This window comes from Saimiri boliviensis, chromosome 13 (genome assembly GCF_048565385.1).
Source record: "Saimiri boliviensis isolate mSaiBol1 chromosome 13, mSaiBol1.pri, whole genome shotgun sequence".
Lineage (NCBI taxonomy): Eukaryota > Metazoa > Chordata > Mammalia > Primates > Cebidae > Saimiri > Saimiri boliviensis.
This window is the reverse complement of record NC_133461.1, coordinates 31932499-31951444: the sequence shown is the minus strand read 5'-3', so window position 1 is coordinate 31951444 and position 18946 is coordinate 31932499. Positions and strand designations below refer to the sequence as shown.

The window sequence follows — 18946 nt, the reverse complement described above, 5'->3', positions numbered from 1 at the left end:
TAATACTAATACTTCTCCAATACTTCCAAGGAGGGAACACTTCCCAACTCATTTTCTGAGGTCAGCATTATCCTGGTACCAAAACTGACAAAGATATCATAAAAAAACTACAGACCAATATCTCTTATGAATATGGATGCAAAAATCCTCAACAAAGTATTCACAAAAAGAATCCAGCAACATATCAAAGGAATTATACACCATGACAATGTAGGATTTATCCCAGAGATACAAATTGGTTTAACTGCTGAAAATCAATTCATGTAATTTATCATATTAATAGAATAAAAAGCAAAAATCATATGATGATCTCAATAAATGTAGAAAAAGTATTTGACAAAATCAAACACCCTTTTGTAATTTAAAAAAACCATCAACAAACTAGAAATAAATTGGAACTTCATCAATCCATAAATGTTATTTATAAATGCTCACAGCTAACATCATCATTAATCACGAAAGATTGGACTAGATGCTGTCCCCTTAAGATTAGAAACAAGTCATCTCTTATATTCAATGTGGTGATTTCAGTCAAGGTGATAGGCAAGCAAATATATAAAAAGATCTAAATTGGAAAGGAAGAAGTATCTTATTCATGGATGACATAACCATGTATTTGTAAAATCATAAAGAATCCACTTAAAAACTATTAGAATAAGTGACTTCAGCAAAGTTGTAGAGTACAAGATCAATATACCAAAATCGATTGTATTTCTATTTTTTTGCAATGAATAGTCTGAAAATGAAATTAAGAAAACCATTCTATTTGCAATAGCATCAAAAAGAATAAAATATTTAGAAGTAAATTTAAGAAAACAAGTGAAAAACATACACTCTGAAAACCCCAAGATACTGTTGAAAGAAAATAAAGATCTGAATAAATGGAAAAACATCTCATGTTCATGAATTGGAAGTCCTGACATTATTAAGACAGCAATGCTCCCCAAAGTGATCAATAGATTCAGTGCAGTCCCTAACAGAACTCAGCTGACTGACTTGTAGAAATTGACAAGCTGATTCTAAAATTCATATAGAACTGCAAGGGACCCAGAATAGCTAAAAACAACCCTGAGAAGGAATAAACAAGGAGAAGAACAAGTGTTGACAAGGATGTTGAGAAACTGGAACTCTTATACATTACTAACAAGAATTTAAAATAGTACAACTATTTTGAAAAATAGTTTGACAGTTTCTCAAAAAGTTAACCAAAGAGCTACCATATGACCCAGCAAACTCACTCTTAGGTATATGCCCAAGAGAACTGAAAACATGTCTGCATAAAAACTTGGACATGGATGTTTATGGTAGCATTATTTATAATAACTGAAAAGTGGAAACAACATAAATGCTCATCAACAGTTGAATTTAGTACATCCATACTATGGACTATTATTAAGCAATAAAAAGAAATAAGGTACTGATACATGCTACAATATGGATGACTCTTGAAAACATTATGTTATTTGAAGTAAGCTAAATTTAAAAGGTCACATATTGTATAACTTTCTATATATGAAATATCCAGATTAGGCCAATTTATAGAGACAAAAAGTAGATTCGTGGTTGTCAGAAGCAAAGGGGTAAAGTGGGGAAATGGGTATGACTGCTAATGAGTATGGGGTTCCTTTTTGGGGGAGAAGAAAATGTTTTGGAATTTGATAGTGGTGATGGATGCACAATTTTATCAATACACCAAAAGCCATTGACTTGTACACTTCAAATGGGTAAATTGTATGGCACGTGAATCATATCTCAATATACCTGTTGCTTTTAAAAATGGACACAATTCATTGGTAGTCCATTGAAAATGAAGAAAATGAAAAGTATATCTGGAATGAGACAAATCACCAGGAAGTTGAATTCAGTGTACAAATTATTTTTTCCGTAATATGATCATTTTGTTTGGAGACATGCAGACGTCTGAATAATTAATTTGACCATTAAACATATGAGTATACAAAGATAGGGTCTGTGGCAAAAACATTTGTTAGAAGAACAGGCAAATAACGACTGATTGTACATACAGACTTGCCTTGAGCAAAGCTGGTATAGGTGGGCACGTAAACCATGAGTTAAGATGGAGGAGAAATCTCCTGCCCACCAATATTGTCTTCTCACAGGGCCACAGTACCTGAAACGTAACCATCATTCTCTTCTCTAATCAACGCTTTTAAAATTCAAATACTAAATGGTTTCAATCTTCAGCCTTTCTATAAATGAAGTTGATTATTTTGTGTGACGCTCTCAATGATCCAATGTATCAACAGTGAGAGGAATGGACAGAGGCTGAAGACTGAACGTGGAAACATGACACAGCAGGGAAGGAAAGCTCTCAACACCAGCCTGGCTTCACTCTTATTTATGATGAAGGTCAGTTCTGCTTTTTGAGCTGTAACTTTTAGGCAATCCCCAGAAGCAAAATGATAAGGGAATTTAGAAATCCTTTTGCCTGGAAATTCCAGTCCCTTTGGTTCTGAGCTCTGAGGTCCATTTGGTTGGAAGTTCTCAAGGGTCTTGATTCTCTCTAGGAGCCCTTCTGAAACTGCCCCCCTGCCCCTACCCCAAGCCATGGATGTCCCGAGCTCCTTCCTGGTAAGAAGTCTGTGGACAATTAAAAATAATTATATTGTGAGACATCGGTAGTGAAAGACTTTAAAGAGATGGGTAAGTACAGAGCCTCTTGTACTTTAATTTTAAAATCACAGCTCTGTCTGATTAACAAGAAGCTACGATTTTCAGCACTTGAGTCCACTCATCAGTGACGTGTAATCACTTCTCTTGGAAGTACAGTGGAGAATGCAGCTCTCATTTATTTTACTCTTCCATGTAGCTCCTGAGGGACAGGCAAGGTGGAAATAAATTGTGAGCTGGCATGTGCATTGTCCGTATCTCCCCACCTGTGCTAATCAGAACAATCACTCCCAAAAGCCTCTTGGCTCTCAGACATGGCATTAATGGCTTATTTGGCTGGACCTTAATTTGTAAGCAAACCAGAGACACACAACTTTAAACTCAGAGAATTGATTTTAAATTAGTATTTACTCATTTTACATGAGTCCAAGACTCTTTTCTTAAGGGATTTCCAGAACGCCTTACACATTATGCATTTCACACTGGTACCAGCGGGGGAAATGAAGCATTGTCACCAACTCTATTTACTGTTACAAGCACTCCAACCAGAAAAGGAGATATGAGTACTTGCAGAGGTGAGTGAGGACATAGGGGTGTTCCAAGCATTAGATAAATGTTTGTGGGCCATAAAGAGCAGTCAAGAAAAATAAATTCAAGTTCGTTTAGGCTCTGAAATTTAGTCAGGGACCCCCAGAGGACATCAAACTGCCTTTATAGCCATGACAGACAGCCCTTCAATCCATACTGTCACCAGAATTATTTTTCTCCTTGAAATGATTTTTTAATAGCATCACAGAAGACAAAAAAAAATATCAGCTAGGATAGCCCAACAATTGTACACTGTTAAAAATGTTTACAAGCACATTTTATACATGTAACCTGTAGAGATGCTCTTCTTCCCCATCTCCTCCACCGCCTCCTGACATGGTCTCTCCCTGCCTGTCAAATCCTTCCTCATAGAAGACCTAGCTCAAATGTCGCTTCATCTGCAAGGTTTGTTCCAACTTTCTGGACAGGAAGCTTATCTCACCACTATTTCCACAGCATTCACACTTCAAGACCTGTCAGTCCACCTTCAAACTATTTATTGAATTTCTCTTCTCCTCTCTGGTCTATCCAATCCTTGTCTGATTTCAGAACCTCTTTTCCTCCCCACTGGACGTCTGCATGTAGGTTTGTCCCTCTGATCCATCCATGTCAGCCCCTGACAGACCAGAAAATACATGGGGAGGACGAAGTGACAGGAGGTCAAAGGTGAGGTGAAGTGTACCAAGGTCACAAAAGTGCTGGGAGGGCAGCAGCTTGAGTCAGAGGGTGCAGTTTGGGTTCGAAGAAGGGTAGCTTCATGGGATGATCCTGAATGAGGTGGCAGGGAAGGGCTGGCTAAGTGGGGTGGGCATGAAGCTGACAGAGTGAGTGAGCACCAGGATGTGGGTGAGTGGGTTTTCTCCGTGGACATTGAAAGAAGTAAGGCTTTCAGTAGAAGAAAGACAAAGGCTCGTATGGTTTAGTATGCATACAAATTACTTGGCATGCTTGATAAAATGCATGTTACCAGAAACAGCCCTCAAAGACACTAATCAGAATAGCTGGTGGTGGGCCCAGGAATCTATATTTCAATAAACACTTCAGGCAGTTTTGATATAGATGGGCCCGTGACTACAGGAGATGTTGTTCGCTGTGAGCTGAATTGAGCCTGTACCCCCAAATGGGCCTTTAAGGGAGTAATTAAAATAAAAGGAGATCATATGGGTGGGGACTAATCCATTATGACTGGCGTCTTTATGAGAAGAGGTGGTTAGGACACAAACATGCACATGCACAGAGGAAATAGGACACAAGAAGACATCTGTCTGCAAGTCAGGGAGAGAGGCCTCAGAAGAAAGCAAACCTGCCAACGCCTTCATCTTGGACTTCTGGCTTCCAGACTGTGAGACAATAAATGTCTGTTATTTAAGCCACCCTGTCTGTGGAACGTTGTTTCAGCAACCCTAGCAAACTAATGCATTGTCCCAGGATTATGGCAGGCCATGGTGTCTAGACACTAACCATGGGACCCATGACACCATCTTCTGTGAAAGAGGGGAAGGGCCAGAGACCAATAGAAGATGGCACTGGACTGGGGTAGAAGGCAATATTGGGAAAACGTGTGGCCCAAGCAGGAATCTGAATGTGCAGAGGGAGTCAGGAGAACTCCCCCTTCCTGCCCCACCGTTCATGAAGAGGGAAAATAAGGTTCTTAGAGGAAAGTCATGCTTCACTCAAGGCAAAGAGGAGATGGAAGTAAAGAAATGCTGGACATTCCAAATTAAAATAGTAGATTTCTCTCTAGAAAATCGTATCAAAATGGCAGTCTACCGGTACTTTTAAATTTTTAACTAAACAAAAAAGATTTCACCAAGACTAGGGGAAGGGGAGAGTGTAGACAACACAACACAATTTTGGAAGTTGGAGAGCAGCTAGACACGTGGTAAATGCATTAACACAGTGGTTCTCAAAGTGTGGTTCCTCAACAGCAGCATTGATATTACCTATAACTTTGTTAAGACAAGCAGATCCTTGGGTCCCACTCCAGACTTACTGAATCAAAACTCTCCAAGTGGAGCCCAGCAATATCCCCAACAGCAGCATTGATATTACATATAACTTTGTTAAGACAAGCAGATCCTTGGGTCCCACTCCAGACTTACTGAATCAGAAACTCTCCAAGTGGATCCCAGTAATCTATGTTTTTAACAAGCCCTCCCGGGGATAATGCCTGCTGAGATCTGGGAGTCCCTGACTTAGCAGACCAGAAAGGATTGATCAGAGCTCTCAGTTGCAAAATTCGAGAAAGAATCCTACCAAAAGGCTCAAGAATGACAGTATCAGATAATGTAGAAATAGAGGCTAAGAATCTAAAATCATGGGAATTAGAAATGTTTCAAAAGCAGTTAGGGCCCAAGACCTCTCCCAAGTTCTTTATACCTGCAGGCTCAATTCTGTCATGCAAAGTGGACAGATCAGGTAAGATTAGGTATATTTCTGCCTTGGTGGACTACATCTCAAGTAGGTGCAAAAGTAATTGCAATTTTTGCCATTACCTTTAATATTATATTGAGTCCCAATTTTGGAAATGGGCTATACATTATCATATTTAGAGAGACGATTGCCTTGTTCCCAAGGCAGTTATTACTGACTGTAAGAAGGCAGGGTGGTATGGCCACGGAACCAGGAAGTAAGAGACCTTGTTCTAGATCTAACTCTGTCTCTAACTGTGTAACCATGGCAAGAATGTCCTTAGCTCCTTAACTGCATCAGGCTATTTTAAGGGGCTTTGCACACAAATATTCTACAGCCATATATTTAATTAAGAATGAAGAAGTACTATAAAATAAAAGAAACATGATGCTAATTACAAGCATTGCCTAATTAGACTAACAGATGAAATGATCTCTTTTTAGATATTTGCTGTTTGAGGTTTCTATGTTTATGAGTATTTAACTCTGATCAAACTGTTTCAACAAATATATACAGAGCTTCTTCAGGGTGTGCAAATGCAGTGTTTATAAATAGCACACAATCACCTGTGAAATGACATGGAGATCTTTAGAAGGGCTACGGGTACTATGGGTGACATTGTTTTCTATATATTTTTACCTTTCTGTAATTTTGCAATACTGCTTTCCTGCTTAAAATTTAAGGACAGCCACAAGGATAGCAAATGGGTTAATTATCTTAAGTGCATTTCTGATCAATTGTTAATGTCTGTTTGGAATTCTTTATTGAGGGCTACAAAGCTCATTTCAGACTCGTGGAAGAGAATGTTGTGATCACTTAGTAATGTCTGCCATGTGAAAAGGACAGAGCATGTGCTCTGTGTTTGCCCGTACTCTGCCTCTATAACCTAGAAACAAAATGACTTCTTTCCTTTGGCTATTTGAATGTGACTCCTGGATTCCACATTAAAATTTTAGTCCTTCTCCTACTACCCTTAATTAGAGACAGAATACTTAATAGGTAGCAGCCAACTGCGGCTATAGGAACCCAGAAATTAGGGAGCATTTCATGCACAATTTAAGGGCAGCAAGAGGATATTTCCTTTCAAGGAGGCTCTGGAGAACTATTGTTCAGGACAAATGCTTCTCATCCCCTCATAGACAACCTGAAGGCCTATAAATCTTCCCTCCCTCCCCACCACACCAATCATGGTAGAGCTCTGGCATCATGACTTGGAGATGGCTTTTCTAAGCCAGTCTTGAGGCAGGGGCCTTCCAAATCCACTCTGGCACTCTGAGAGGCCTGAAGATGCAGAGCAGACAAGACTCTCAGCTCATAGGTCAGACCCATTGGGACACCACACAGGAATTTCACTGCCTCCCAGGATGGAGAGCTTGTCAGTACTTACTGCCCATGATCCTGCGCACTGTTGGGCCTTCTGCAGTCATTTCTCTCACTATCTCATTGTCATCCTCATTGGCATCCAGCCAGCGGTTGCAATTGAAGTTATACTTGTCCTTGTTCAGAGTGTTCATCAGGGTCATCTAGAATGAAGTTCTGGGGTGAGCAAGTGGTTGCACCAGGGATGTTCACCCACGCCCTGGAGTCCCCATTCTGCTGTCTCACTGCAGAGAAGCCAAGGCTATTTCCTGGAAATAATCCTTGTAGAGGGCAGATGGCTGGATTAGTATTTCTGGTTCCCTGGACACCCATACTTGCCTGGCATCCAGATGACTAGGGCAGAATGCAAGCCCCCCAAACACCTGAGCATTTTCTTAATCTACTTTGGAAGTCTCTCCCCATCAGGAAATCCCTGTGGCTGCATCCAAATTCAGGTCTCACCATAACCCTTTTCAGTCCCCATTCGCAATAAATACAGAGGCAAATTTGTGTGACAGGGTCACCAAAAGGGACTGTCCTTGTTCCTTTCCCAACAACCTCCCAAACCCCAAGATGGTGCATCTCACCCTTTCTAAATGCCATCCAGAACCAGGACTCCTTCTATCATGCCATACTCGAATCTTATAAAACCTGCCGAGATCCGGGAGCTCAATCTATGGTGGGAAATAAAAACATTTGAGTGGGCATAACTGAAGAAATGTGTTTATCCTCATAACTGATCCACTCTCAGGAGGGTACCTGCTTTGGGCTCTTTCTTCAGCAGGGAGGATGGGTTTGTTTCAATAAAGCCACCCTCACACGTTTTACTTTTCATGACCTTTGTAACCAGTAGCACGTGAGGGCAAGACAGTCACACAGAGTGAGGGTTCAGTCTGGGCCAGTGAAACTGAACAAAAATAACTGCCCCACAGTGGGATTCAGACTAAAGAAGATTCTCCAAGCAATAAACTTCCATAACAAATTCTATAGGGCAGCCCTGCAAATTAGCACAGGCCTACAGCCCCAGGACTCTACTGGGCACTGAAAGAGACAAAAAGATCAATAATGCAGCCATGCCCTTTCCCTTGGGGCTCACAGTCTAGCAGGAAAGACAAATACATAAAGAGCAATAAACTGAGTGGTATAACAGAGGTACCAATGGGGTGCTGAGAGGGGAGCCCCAAATTACAAATTATTCCTACCTAAAGGTTGAAATAGCACTTCTATTGGGGGAAAAAATCCTTGCTCTGGTTTTATGCATAATGGAAAGTTTTAAAGCTGAATTTTTTTAATGTTCTAAAATTCATACTTTTCATTAAATTTGGTCCTTGCTCTCTAAGTCAATTCAGATTGGGCAGTCTGACAATAAGTGTGCTCAGGGTCTCTGTTCTGCAATGATTCCTCAACTCCTGGATACTTTCAACCATTCCATACTTGCTTCTTCACCCAGACTTTGTTCTAGACTGTTTGATTCATATGAATGGGTCAGAACAACATTGTAGCGCATTCAATACACTGCTCATAAATCATCAAAGTTGTCACCCTTTGCAAAGACCTAATATCTCCATTGTACATTTTTGTCTTCAAACTTGGTCCAAAACCTGGGCTAGAGTACCAGAATTCCCAGGATGAGTGCCATACTTCCCCTCCTCCTTTATCCCTCCCACCCCGTCACACTCCTCTCCTACCCTAAACTTCTCGATTATGCCGGGTTTGAACCACTTGCTGTTGGGATTCAGGAGAATCTCATCTGTCCGCCCCTTCTGCCCATAAATCTGGATGAAGATGGGAGAGTTGGTACCAGCTTTCTTTAGGTCAGTCGTCCAGACCCACAGGGACCAAGGGAATTCTGCGAGACAGGTCAAATTGCACCATAAACTTGAAGAAGTGAAGAGATTTGTACATTACTTCAGGGAAAAAGGAAAAATCCACAGTGATCAGGATTGAAAGGCGGGGTATACACAGGTGTGTTCCACTCTCAGAAATCCATTATGGCCAAATTTAGAAAGCTAAGGATGCCTTGCTATCAAAAATAAAGTGCCATAATGTTCTCTTTAATGGCGAAAGTGTATTAGTATGTTTTGAATTGGGGGATGAGTTGACTACCCACCCTACATCCGGTACTTTCAGAGTTCACTGTAGTGAATGATTCAGGTTGACACCTAGCGCATTACAGCAGCTTATTCCATTTAGCGACACTGGAGTCAGCCTCAGTGCCAGGGGTGTGACTCTATATGGCCTGTACTTTGAAGAGTGGAGCTGCTTGGTGGGGTTAGGGGAGCTTTTTCCTCCTTTTCTAGAGGAGACTTGAGAAGCAGGAGTGGACTACCCTTACAGCTTTTGCCCTGTGGTCCGACATTCTGGCCTTTGCTGGCCCTGGCTGAGAGGCCCCTGGGTTCTGGGTCTCTTTCACTTACTTTTTAGCCGCTTCTTCCTGAGAGACACCATCTCATAGAGCTGCCTTTCAATCAGCCCATCCGCTTTCTTCTCATCCAGCCAGTTGCTGCAAGGGAAGGTCTGCTGGATGCCAGTGAAGGGGCACAGAATCACCACCTGGGGAGAGTGGAGCACAGTGTCTCCTATACTGAGTCCCCAGTTGGGACTTCTTCACAATGTTCAGCAGTCTCCCAGCACCACATTTAGAGACATCTGTATTAGGACTCTCAAGGAATGGCACTTTTTCTGTTGTCTAACCCATTAAATTTTAAATCCAGAAATACATCCTCCAAGGATTCTTCCAAAGTAGGTATCACCCATCTTCCGATTTGCTATTCAAATCTTAAACAGTTCCTCTATACACAACACCCTCTTTGGATACCATATTATTTATGTACATCATAAAATCTCAGTTAGTCTGAACCAAATGAACTAGACTACTAGGTTAATTCCCTATAATTTTTCTTGTAGGAAAAAGGTAAGTCCCATGTCAGCTAATTAATATCTGGAATGTAACAGAAAAACCAACTTCTCTCTTTTAGGCTTGAACCTCATTCAACCTTCTCTCCTATACCGTCTCTATCTCTATCCAATTCTGAACCCATGGATTTCAAATGCTCACATTATAAATGTTCAAAGGAATGCACCTGCCGCACTACAGAATCCTCTATCAGCAAAGAAATGTTGACTGTCACATTACTGGTTTCTAAGCTTTACCTTCTTCACTTGAAAACTAACCTTTTTAACTTGAAAATGAATCCGACCCTCTCATTGGTCAAGGTTTAGACCAACCATTGTCTTACTGGGTATTTGTTTGTTGTCTACTGTTCACAGTGACAAAAATGGACTGTAACTTCCTTAACTTGAATTCTTGACCTTAGATATTCCCAGGTAATACTCACCCCATACTCATTATTGACCACTGTGATGAACCTTAACTTACAAGCGACACCAAGGGGAAGGATGCTAAGAGATGGTAAGAGGAGAGTATGTACCCCTTCAACTCCTGAGAGGAATCCTCCTCCCTAGAGATAAATGATGGCTCAGGACCACAGGCAGCAGCCCCCTCAAACATTTAGTCCTCTGACACAAATATATTGGCAATTAATATAGTTGATTCCACCTGCATTCAATAGATGAGAAACCTGAGGTCTAGAAAGGAGAATGAAATGCCCAAGTTAGCATATTTAGTTAGTGACGGAAGCAGGAATGTAAGTATTCCTGACACTAATTGTCATTTTGGGATTTTTTCTGCTCATCAGCAAGAACCTCAGAATTTCTATTTATGATTGAGGTCCACTGAGATCCATTGTTGCACTCCACCATTTATGCTGAAGATTACACATGACCACGTATTTAGAAGTAGACCTATATAGAGGCAAAGTTGGAGGGCATCCATGACGAGCTGAGGGCACAGGAAGGTATAATTACCAACAATTTATTTACAAGTCTTTCTTTCCTCTCAACAAATCCTGCAGATGTTTCCTCGTTTACTCTCGAATGGTTCTCTCGTTGTTAAGTGTGTATTGGTTAGTTTTATCTTTTTAAGAAGTAACAAACTCCTAAAAATCTGAGGTTGTATTTTCTCACCCCTGTGGGTCCCCTGAACATAGTTCTAAATGTATAGTCAGCGCTTAAAAATCTATGTTAAAAGTTCTGGTTCTGGAAGGTTAAAGGTTAGGTAAGCATAAAGATACAGTATTTTTACTAGAGCTTGTGGTTTTTAATCTCAGGATTTTGTTCATTTTGTTGTTTTGTTAAATATAACTGTCCTGAGGGTATTCAAAAACTACTTTGTTCTCTCTAATTCATTTTATGAGACCAACATCATCCTGATACCAAAATCCAGCAGAGTCTCAACCAAAAAAGAAAACTTCAGGCCAATATCCATGATGAATATCGACACAAAAATCTTCAATAAAATACTGGCAAACTGAATGCAACAGCACATCAAAAAGCTTATTCATCACAATCAAATAGGCATCATCCTGGAGATACAAGGCTGGTTCAACATACACAAGTCCATAAACATAATCCATCACATAAACAGAACCAAAGACACAAACCACATGATTACAAGACAAAAACTTTCATGCTAAAAACTCTCAATAAACTAGGTATCTATGGAATGTGTTATCAAATGATAAAAGCTATTTATGACAAACCTACAGCCAATATTATCCTGGATGGGCAAAAGCTAGAAGAATTCCCTTTGAAATCAGGCACTAGACAAGGATGTCCTCTCTCACCACTCCTGCTCAATATAGTATTGGAATTTATAGCCAGAGCAGTTGGGTAAGAAAAAGAAATAAAGGGTATTCGATTAGGAAAGGAGGAAGTCAAATTGTTTCTATTTGCAGATGACATGATTGTAAATTTAGAAGACCACATCGTCTCAGCCCAAAATCTTCTCAAACTGATAAACAACTTCAGCAAAGTCTCAGGATACAAAATCAATGTGCAGAAATCACAAGCATTCCTATATAGCAATAACAGACAAACAGAGAACCAAATCAAGAGCAAACTCCCATTCACAATTGCTACAAAGAGAATAAAATATCTAGGAATACAACTAACAAGGGATGTAAAGGCCCTCTTCAAGGAGAACTACAAACCACTGCTCAAGGAAATAAGAGAGGACACAAACAGATGGAAAAACATTCCATGCTCATGGTTAGGAAGAATCAATATCGTGAAAATTGCCATACTGCCCAAAGTAATTTATAGATTCAATGCTATCCCTATCAAGTTACCAATGACCTTCTTCACAGAACTGGAAAAAACCACTTCAAGTTTCATATGGAATCACAAGAGAGCCCGCATAGCCAAGACAATCCTAAGCAAAAAGAACAAAGAGGAAGGCATCACACTGCCAGACTTCAAACTATACAACAAGGCTACAGTAATCAAAACAGCATGGCACTGCTACTAAAACAGAGACATAGACCAATGGGAATGAACAGAGGCCTCAGAAACAACACCACATATCTACAATCATCTGATCTTTGACAAACCTGACAAAAATAAGCAATGGGGAAAGGACTCCATGTTTAATAAATGGTGTTGGGAAAACTGGCTAGCAATGTGCAGAAAGCAGAAACTGGACCTCTTCCTGTCACCTTACACTAAAATTAACTCCAGATGGATTAAAGATTTAAACATAAAACCTAACATCATAAAAACACTAGAAGAAAATGTAGGCAAAACCATCCAGGACATAGGCATAGGCAAGGACTTCATGACTAAAAAACCAAAAGCAAAGGCAACAGAAGCCAACATAGACAAATGGGTCTAATTAAAATTCAGAGCTTCTGTACAGCAAAAGAAACCATCATTAGAGTGAACCAGCAACCAACTGTATGGGAAAATTTTTTTGCAGTTTACCCATCTGACAAAGAGCTAATATCCAGAATATACAAAGAACAAAAACAGATACACAAGAAAAAAACAAACAAACCCATTCAAAAGTGGGTGAAGGATATGAGCAGACACTTTTCAAAAGAAGACATATATGATGCCAATAAACATATGAAAAAATGCTCGTCATCACTGGTCATTAAAGAAATGCAAATCAAAACCACATTGAGATAACACCTCACACCAGTTAGAATGGCGATCATTAAAAAATCTGGAGACAACAGATGCTGGAGAAGATGTGGAGAAATACATTCTTACACAGTTGGTGGGAGTGTAAATTAGTTCAACTATTATGGAAGACAGTGTGGCAATTTCTCAAGGATCCAGAAATAGAAATTCCATTTGACCCAGCAATCCCATTACTGGGTATATACCCAAAGAACTATAAATCATTCTACTATAAAGACACATGCACATATATGTTCATTGCAGCCCTGTTTACATTAGCAAAGACCTGGAACCAACCCAAATGCCCATCAATGATAGACTGGACAAAGAAAATGTGGCACATATACACCATGGAATACTATGCAGCCATAAAAAACGATGAGCTTGTATCCTTCATAGGGTCTTGGATGAATCTGGAAACCATCATTCTCAGCAAACTGACACAAGAACAGAAAACCAAACACCGCATATTCTCACTCATAGGCGGGTATTGAACAATGAGAACACATGGACTCAGGGAGAGGAGCATCACACACTGGGGACAGCTGGAGGTGCGGCTAGGAGAGGGACAGTGCGGGGTGTGAAGGGTGGGGAGGGATAACACGGGGAGAAATGCCAGATATAGTATGCACCTATGCAACAACCCTGCATGATCTGTACACATATCCTGGAACCTAAAGTAAAAAAAAAAAAAAAAAAAAAAAAAAAAACTACTTTGTCATTCTCTTTTAAAAAATTAGTGTAATTCATATATTTAAAATGTTTCCTTCTGGACTAGGTAATCCAGAAACTAGGTTGTCTGAAAAACCCCTCATCACCACAAAATAGCCATATGTTACATAGGCAATGGGAAGTATCCCTTTATATACATTGCTGAGCTGCCAGGGGGTTACAGAGAAGCCACAAGAATCAGTAAAATTCAGAGTAAGCAGAAACCCAGAGAGTTGGCAAATGTGAATGCTAAAGTTGGTGCTGCCCTGAAGCAAAAGACAATCCTAGGCACTCAGAGACCAGGAAATTAATAGCCACTTGAGGAAGCAGGAGACTAGACATGGGCTTTACAAAATGGAGAATCTAAACTGGAAACACTGAATAAGCAGAAATATTTGAAGGACTGCTCCTTTAGACAAAAGGTAGGTAGGGAAAAATCTGCAAAGAGAAGCCTACCTTCTTTGTTTTTGCTCCACACAGAAAATAGTAATAGTTTCACCCAAGAAATAGTTACCATACACTTGGTCACAGTCAGGATAAATAGTAATAAATGCACACGTAGATACATTGAAAAGAAGCATTAGAATACCAAAAGCAAGATCTTAAGACCATCAGGGTAGAAAAAACAGATAATGGCGATTAGACTAACAGAAGCCAGAAGACACTGGGGAGGAAAACTCAGTATAGAATTTTGTACCCTAAAATTATTTTTCAAGAATGAGAATGATGTAAAAAACATTTTTGAAATGAACAAAATCAGAGTTTACCAACAATAAACCTTTACCAAAGGAACTTCTAAAGGGTGTTCTTCGGGAAGAAGAAAATTGACACCAGAACTAAGGTCTTAGATTCAAGAAGAAGTGACAAGCAAACGAACTGGGAAACTTGTAGCTAAATCTGAACAAACAACTCTATAAAACAGTGATATCTAATGTGTATATTTTAAAATAATTTAAAATGAAGGTAAAATACTAGGCAAAAATAGCATGAAGAATTATTACCATTAGAGACTTCTAAGGCCCTTGTATTCCCCAAAAAAGAGTAGAGATATCAATTAAATTTAGGGTCTCCCATATTAAGTATGTAGAATAAAATCACTATGAAGGGGAAAAAGGAAATAGGGAAAAACAGTCAACCCAAAATAATTTTAAAAGAAGAAAAAAGAAACAGTAAAAGTAGAACAGATATATCATTAATTACAATAAATATAAGCAGACTAAATTTGCCAGTTCAGAGATAAATAGTATCAGATTGTATAGGAGGCTATAATAATTCTATGCTTAATAACATAGCCTTAAACTACATAAAGCAAAAATTGTTAGTTTTAAATTAGTTGTAGTACCACTAAAGTGGTAGATATTTCAATAGTGGTAGAGATTATATACACACACACACACACACACACACACACACACACAAAGTAGATATTTTAACACATATTTATTAGTAATTAATAGATCAAACAGACAAAATGCTAGTAAGAAAACAAGATTCAAATAACAAAAGTAACAAACCGAATTTAATAAATAAAATTAAATGTTTAAATTCAATTTTTGAGGCAGTACAGAAATTGAATATGCATTGTAAATTGCAACACATTTTTTTAAAAATGGCATTATATTGACTGTGTTTTCTGAATAGAATGATGTTAAATTTAAAATGAAGAATAATAAAACAACACATATTTGGAACCTAAAAGCCATACTTCAAAATAATCAATGAGTCACAAAATAATGAGTTACAAAATAATTTTTAGTGTAATAATAAATAACCAAAACAAGCAATTATTTTTAGTGTAATAATAAATAACCAAAACGATCTATTTTTTTTAAATTGATAAATTGCCTTCCAACAATATTAACAGCTTCTGGTTTTCAATAAACATCGTTAAGTAAATGAAAAGGCAGAGCGGGGCATGATGGCTCACACCTGTAATCCCAGCACTTTGGGAGGCCAAGGCGGGCAGAATATGAGGTCAAGAGATCAAGACCATCCTGGCCAACATAGTGAAACCCCACCTCTATTAAAATGCAAAAGTTAGCTGGGCATGGTGGCACATACCTGTAGTCCCAGCTGCTAGGGAGACTGCAGGATTCTGTCTCAAAAAAGAAAAAAAAGAAAGAAAGAAAATGAAAAGGCAAGCTACACAGTGGGAGATTACAAACACACACACACACACACACACACACACACACACACACACACACACATACAGAGAGAGAGAGAGAGAGAGAGAGAGAGAGAGATGGGGATATGGATACACAGATACATCTAATAAAAAATTGTATTGAGAATATGTAAAGAATTCTTACAGTTTAATAAGATTTAAAAATATAAAATAAGCAAAGGCACCTAGAATATGTACAAATGATCAATAAGCACGTTAAAAAAAAGTTCAACATAATTAGTCATCAGGAGCAATGTACATTAAGATTACAATTAGATACCCTTACACACCCACGAGCATATCTAAAAATAGAAAGACTGACAATGCCAAGTGATGATGAGGATATGGAAGAACTGGAATTCTCATATATTATGGGCAGGCATACAAAACAATGCAGCAACTTTGAAAACAGTTTGGAGGAATTTTTTTTTAAATTGTGCTTTAGGTTCTAGGGTACATGTACAGATCATGCAGGATTGTTGCATAGGTACACACATAGCAATGTAGTTTGCTGCATAGTTTGGAGGAATTTTTAAAAAGTATATATTTACCATGGATCCAAAAATTCTATTATTAGGTATTTATCCAACAAAATTAAAAACACATGTCCATACAAAGACTTGTACATGAATATTCATAGCAGCTTTATTCATAGTAACACTCCCAAATTGAAAATGACCCCACTGTTCATCAGCAATTAAATGGATACACAAATTGTTATATATCCTAAAAATGGAATATTACTTAGCAATAAAAAATAAGTTATTAATACATGAAACAACATTACAAATCCCCAAAACATTATGCTGAGTGAAATATCAGATACACACAAACACACACAAACTGCATGCTAAATGATTTCATTTATATTAAATGTTAGAAAGACTAAACTAATCTTTAATGACTAAAGTCAGATTAGTGGTTACTTAGAGTGGTGGGTACTGGCTGTGAAGGAGCACAAGGAAGCATTTTGGGGTGACAGAAACATTTTATATATTGATTCTTGTCATGGTTGCACAGGCGTGTACATTTATCAAAACTCATAGAACTACATGCTTTAAAAGAGTGTGTATTTTATGTTAATCATACTTCAACAAAGCTGCTTTTTAAAAATGAAACAATATAATTAAACTGAATAAAATTATTTTATAAAATATACAAAATGCAGCTAAAGCATTACTTTGAGAGAAAATGATAGTATCAGATGCTTATATGAGAAAAAATGGAGGCTAAAAATTAATGAGCTAAATATCCAATTTAAGAATTTAGAAAAATAACAACAAAAGAAATCCAGAGAAATCAGAGATAAAGGTAAGAACAGAAGTCAATAAAGCAGAGAATAGAATTAAAACAGAGTACACAAAGCAAAACTTGGTTATTTCAAAGAGCTAAATAAACTTTTTGTAAGAGTCATATTTTTAAAAGCAACAAGGGATGAATAATATATAAAAATGTGTTCACAATTGTATTACAGGATAAAAGATGCATCAGTTGTTAAAAATAAGAGAACATTGTATGTGTATAAATTTATGCCAATATATTTGATAACTTATAAACATACAATTTTTTTAAATTTTATTTATTTATTTATTTATTTATTTTTTGAGACAGAGTCTCACTCCTTCGCTGGGAGCCAGGCTGGAGTGCAATGGCAAGACAAGACCTCGACTCACTGCAACCTCTGCCTCCCGGGTTCAAGCAATTCTCCTGCCTCAGCCTCCCGAGTAGCTGGGACTTCGGGTGCGTGCCACCATGCCCAGCTAATTTTTGTATTTTTAGTAGAGATGGGGTTTCACCATGTTGGCCAGGATGGTCTCAATCTCTTGGCCTTGTGATCTGCCCGCCTTGGCCTCCCAAAGTGCTAGGATTACAGGCATGAGCCACTGTGCCCAGGCTGTATTAATTCTTTTAAAAAGCTCATTAAAACAGATTGAATAATAAATAAAAAGCCTGAATATTCCTATAACCAGCAAAGAAAATCAAAATAAAACAAAAACTCTGCTTTTTAAAATCTGTACTATTACACACACAAATGCACAAACACACACACACACACACACACACACACACACACACACACACCACATGCACCTATATAATTTTGCAAGAGACTGCAACCAAAAATTTGGGAAACATATCACTGCAATTTTATACACCCTCTTTTAGGAAAGAACATAATTCCTATTTTCTTCTAGAATCAAAATCAATCCATGACTGTACAAGAAATAAGGGGCCAATGTTACTCATGAACACAGACAGAAAAATTCTATGTTAAATGTTAATAACTCTAAAAACACGTAAAACAATCTATTATCTCCATGTTTGACTTACAAAAAAGCAAGTAGTTTGCCACTTGAAAATGTAGTCATATTAGTGTTCCAACTTATTGAGTAAGAGAAAGACCATACAACTAAGTGCTGAAAAGCATTAGATAAAATTTAACATCAATTCATCATAAAAACTCTCTTTAAAAGAGAAATAGAAGGGAATTTTAAAAATTTAATCTAAGAATGTCTACCATAAACTTGAAAAAAAATCAACCAAATAAAACATTAGAAGTGGCTCCCTTAAAATCAGAAACAAAATAAAGATATCCTACGACTCATCATTATACTGTAGGTCTTAGGCCATGTGGTCAAATAAACAAAAAAGAAACAAGAACTATAAGCTTTGGGGGGGGGGGGGGACTATTATCATATACAGACAATTTGACTTCCTACAGAAAAAGAAACAAAGAATTATTGAGACATTATCAGAATAATAGAGTTTAGCAAAATGGCCATATGTAAACTAAATGTCCAGAAAACACTTCTATTTCTATATCAGCAACAAATAATTAGAAAATAAAATTTTTAAAGAGATGCCATTTCTAATAGTAACAAAAATTATAAGGTCTCTATAAACATACTTAACAGGCATGCAATTTCTTTATCAAAAAAGTATAAAGCTATGTTGAAAAATATTAAAGAAGACATAAATTTTAAGAAGTATATCATTTCCATAGATAGGGAAAGCCAGTATAGTAAAGATATCAGTTCTTTCAAATGAATCTGTAGG

The 18946-nt window shown here is 38.0% G+C and overlaps 1 protein-coding gene across 1 annotated transcript in view; it reads right to left on the bottom strand.

Annotated features, from left to right (window-relative positions):
- LOXHD1 (lipoxygenase homology PLAT domains 1) overlaps positions 1 to 18946 on the bottom strand; it is a 187982-nt gene that overhangs the window by 113038 nt on the left and 55998 nt on the right. Inside the window, exons 9-12 of the mRNA XM_039463738.2 lie at positions 9408 to 9543; positions 8679 to 8839; positions 7578 to 7664; positions 7019 to 7154 (exon numbers count right to left, since the gene is read on the bottom strand). Coding sequence (XP_039319672.1) covers positions 7019 to 7154; positions 7578 to 7664; positions 8679 to 8839; positions 9408 to 9543 — 520 coding nt within the window. The remainder of the gene's footprint in view (positions 1 to 7018; positions 7155 to 7577; positions 7665 to 8678; positions 8840 to 9407; positions 9544 to 18946) is intronic.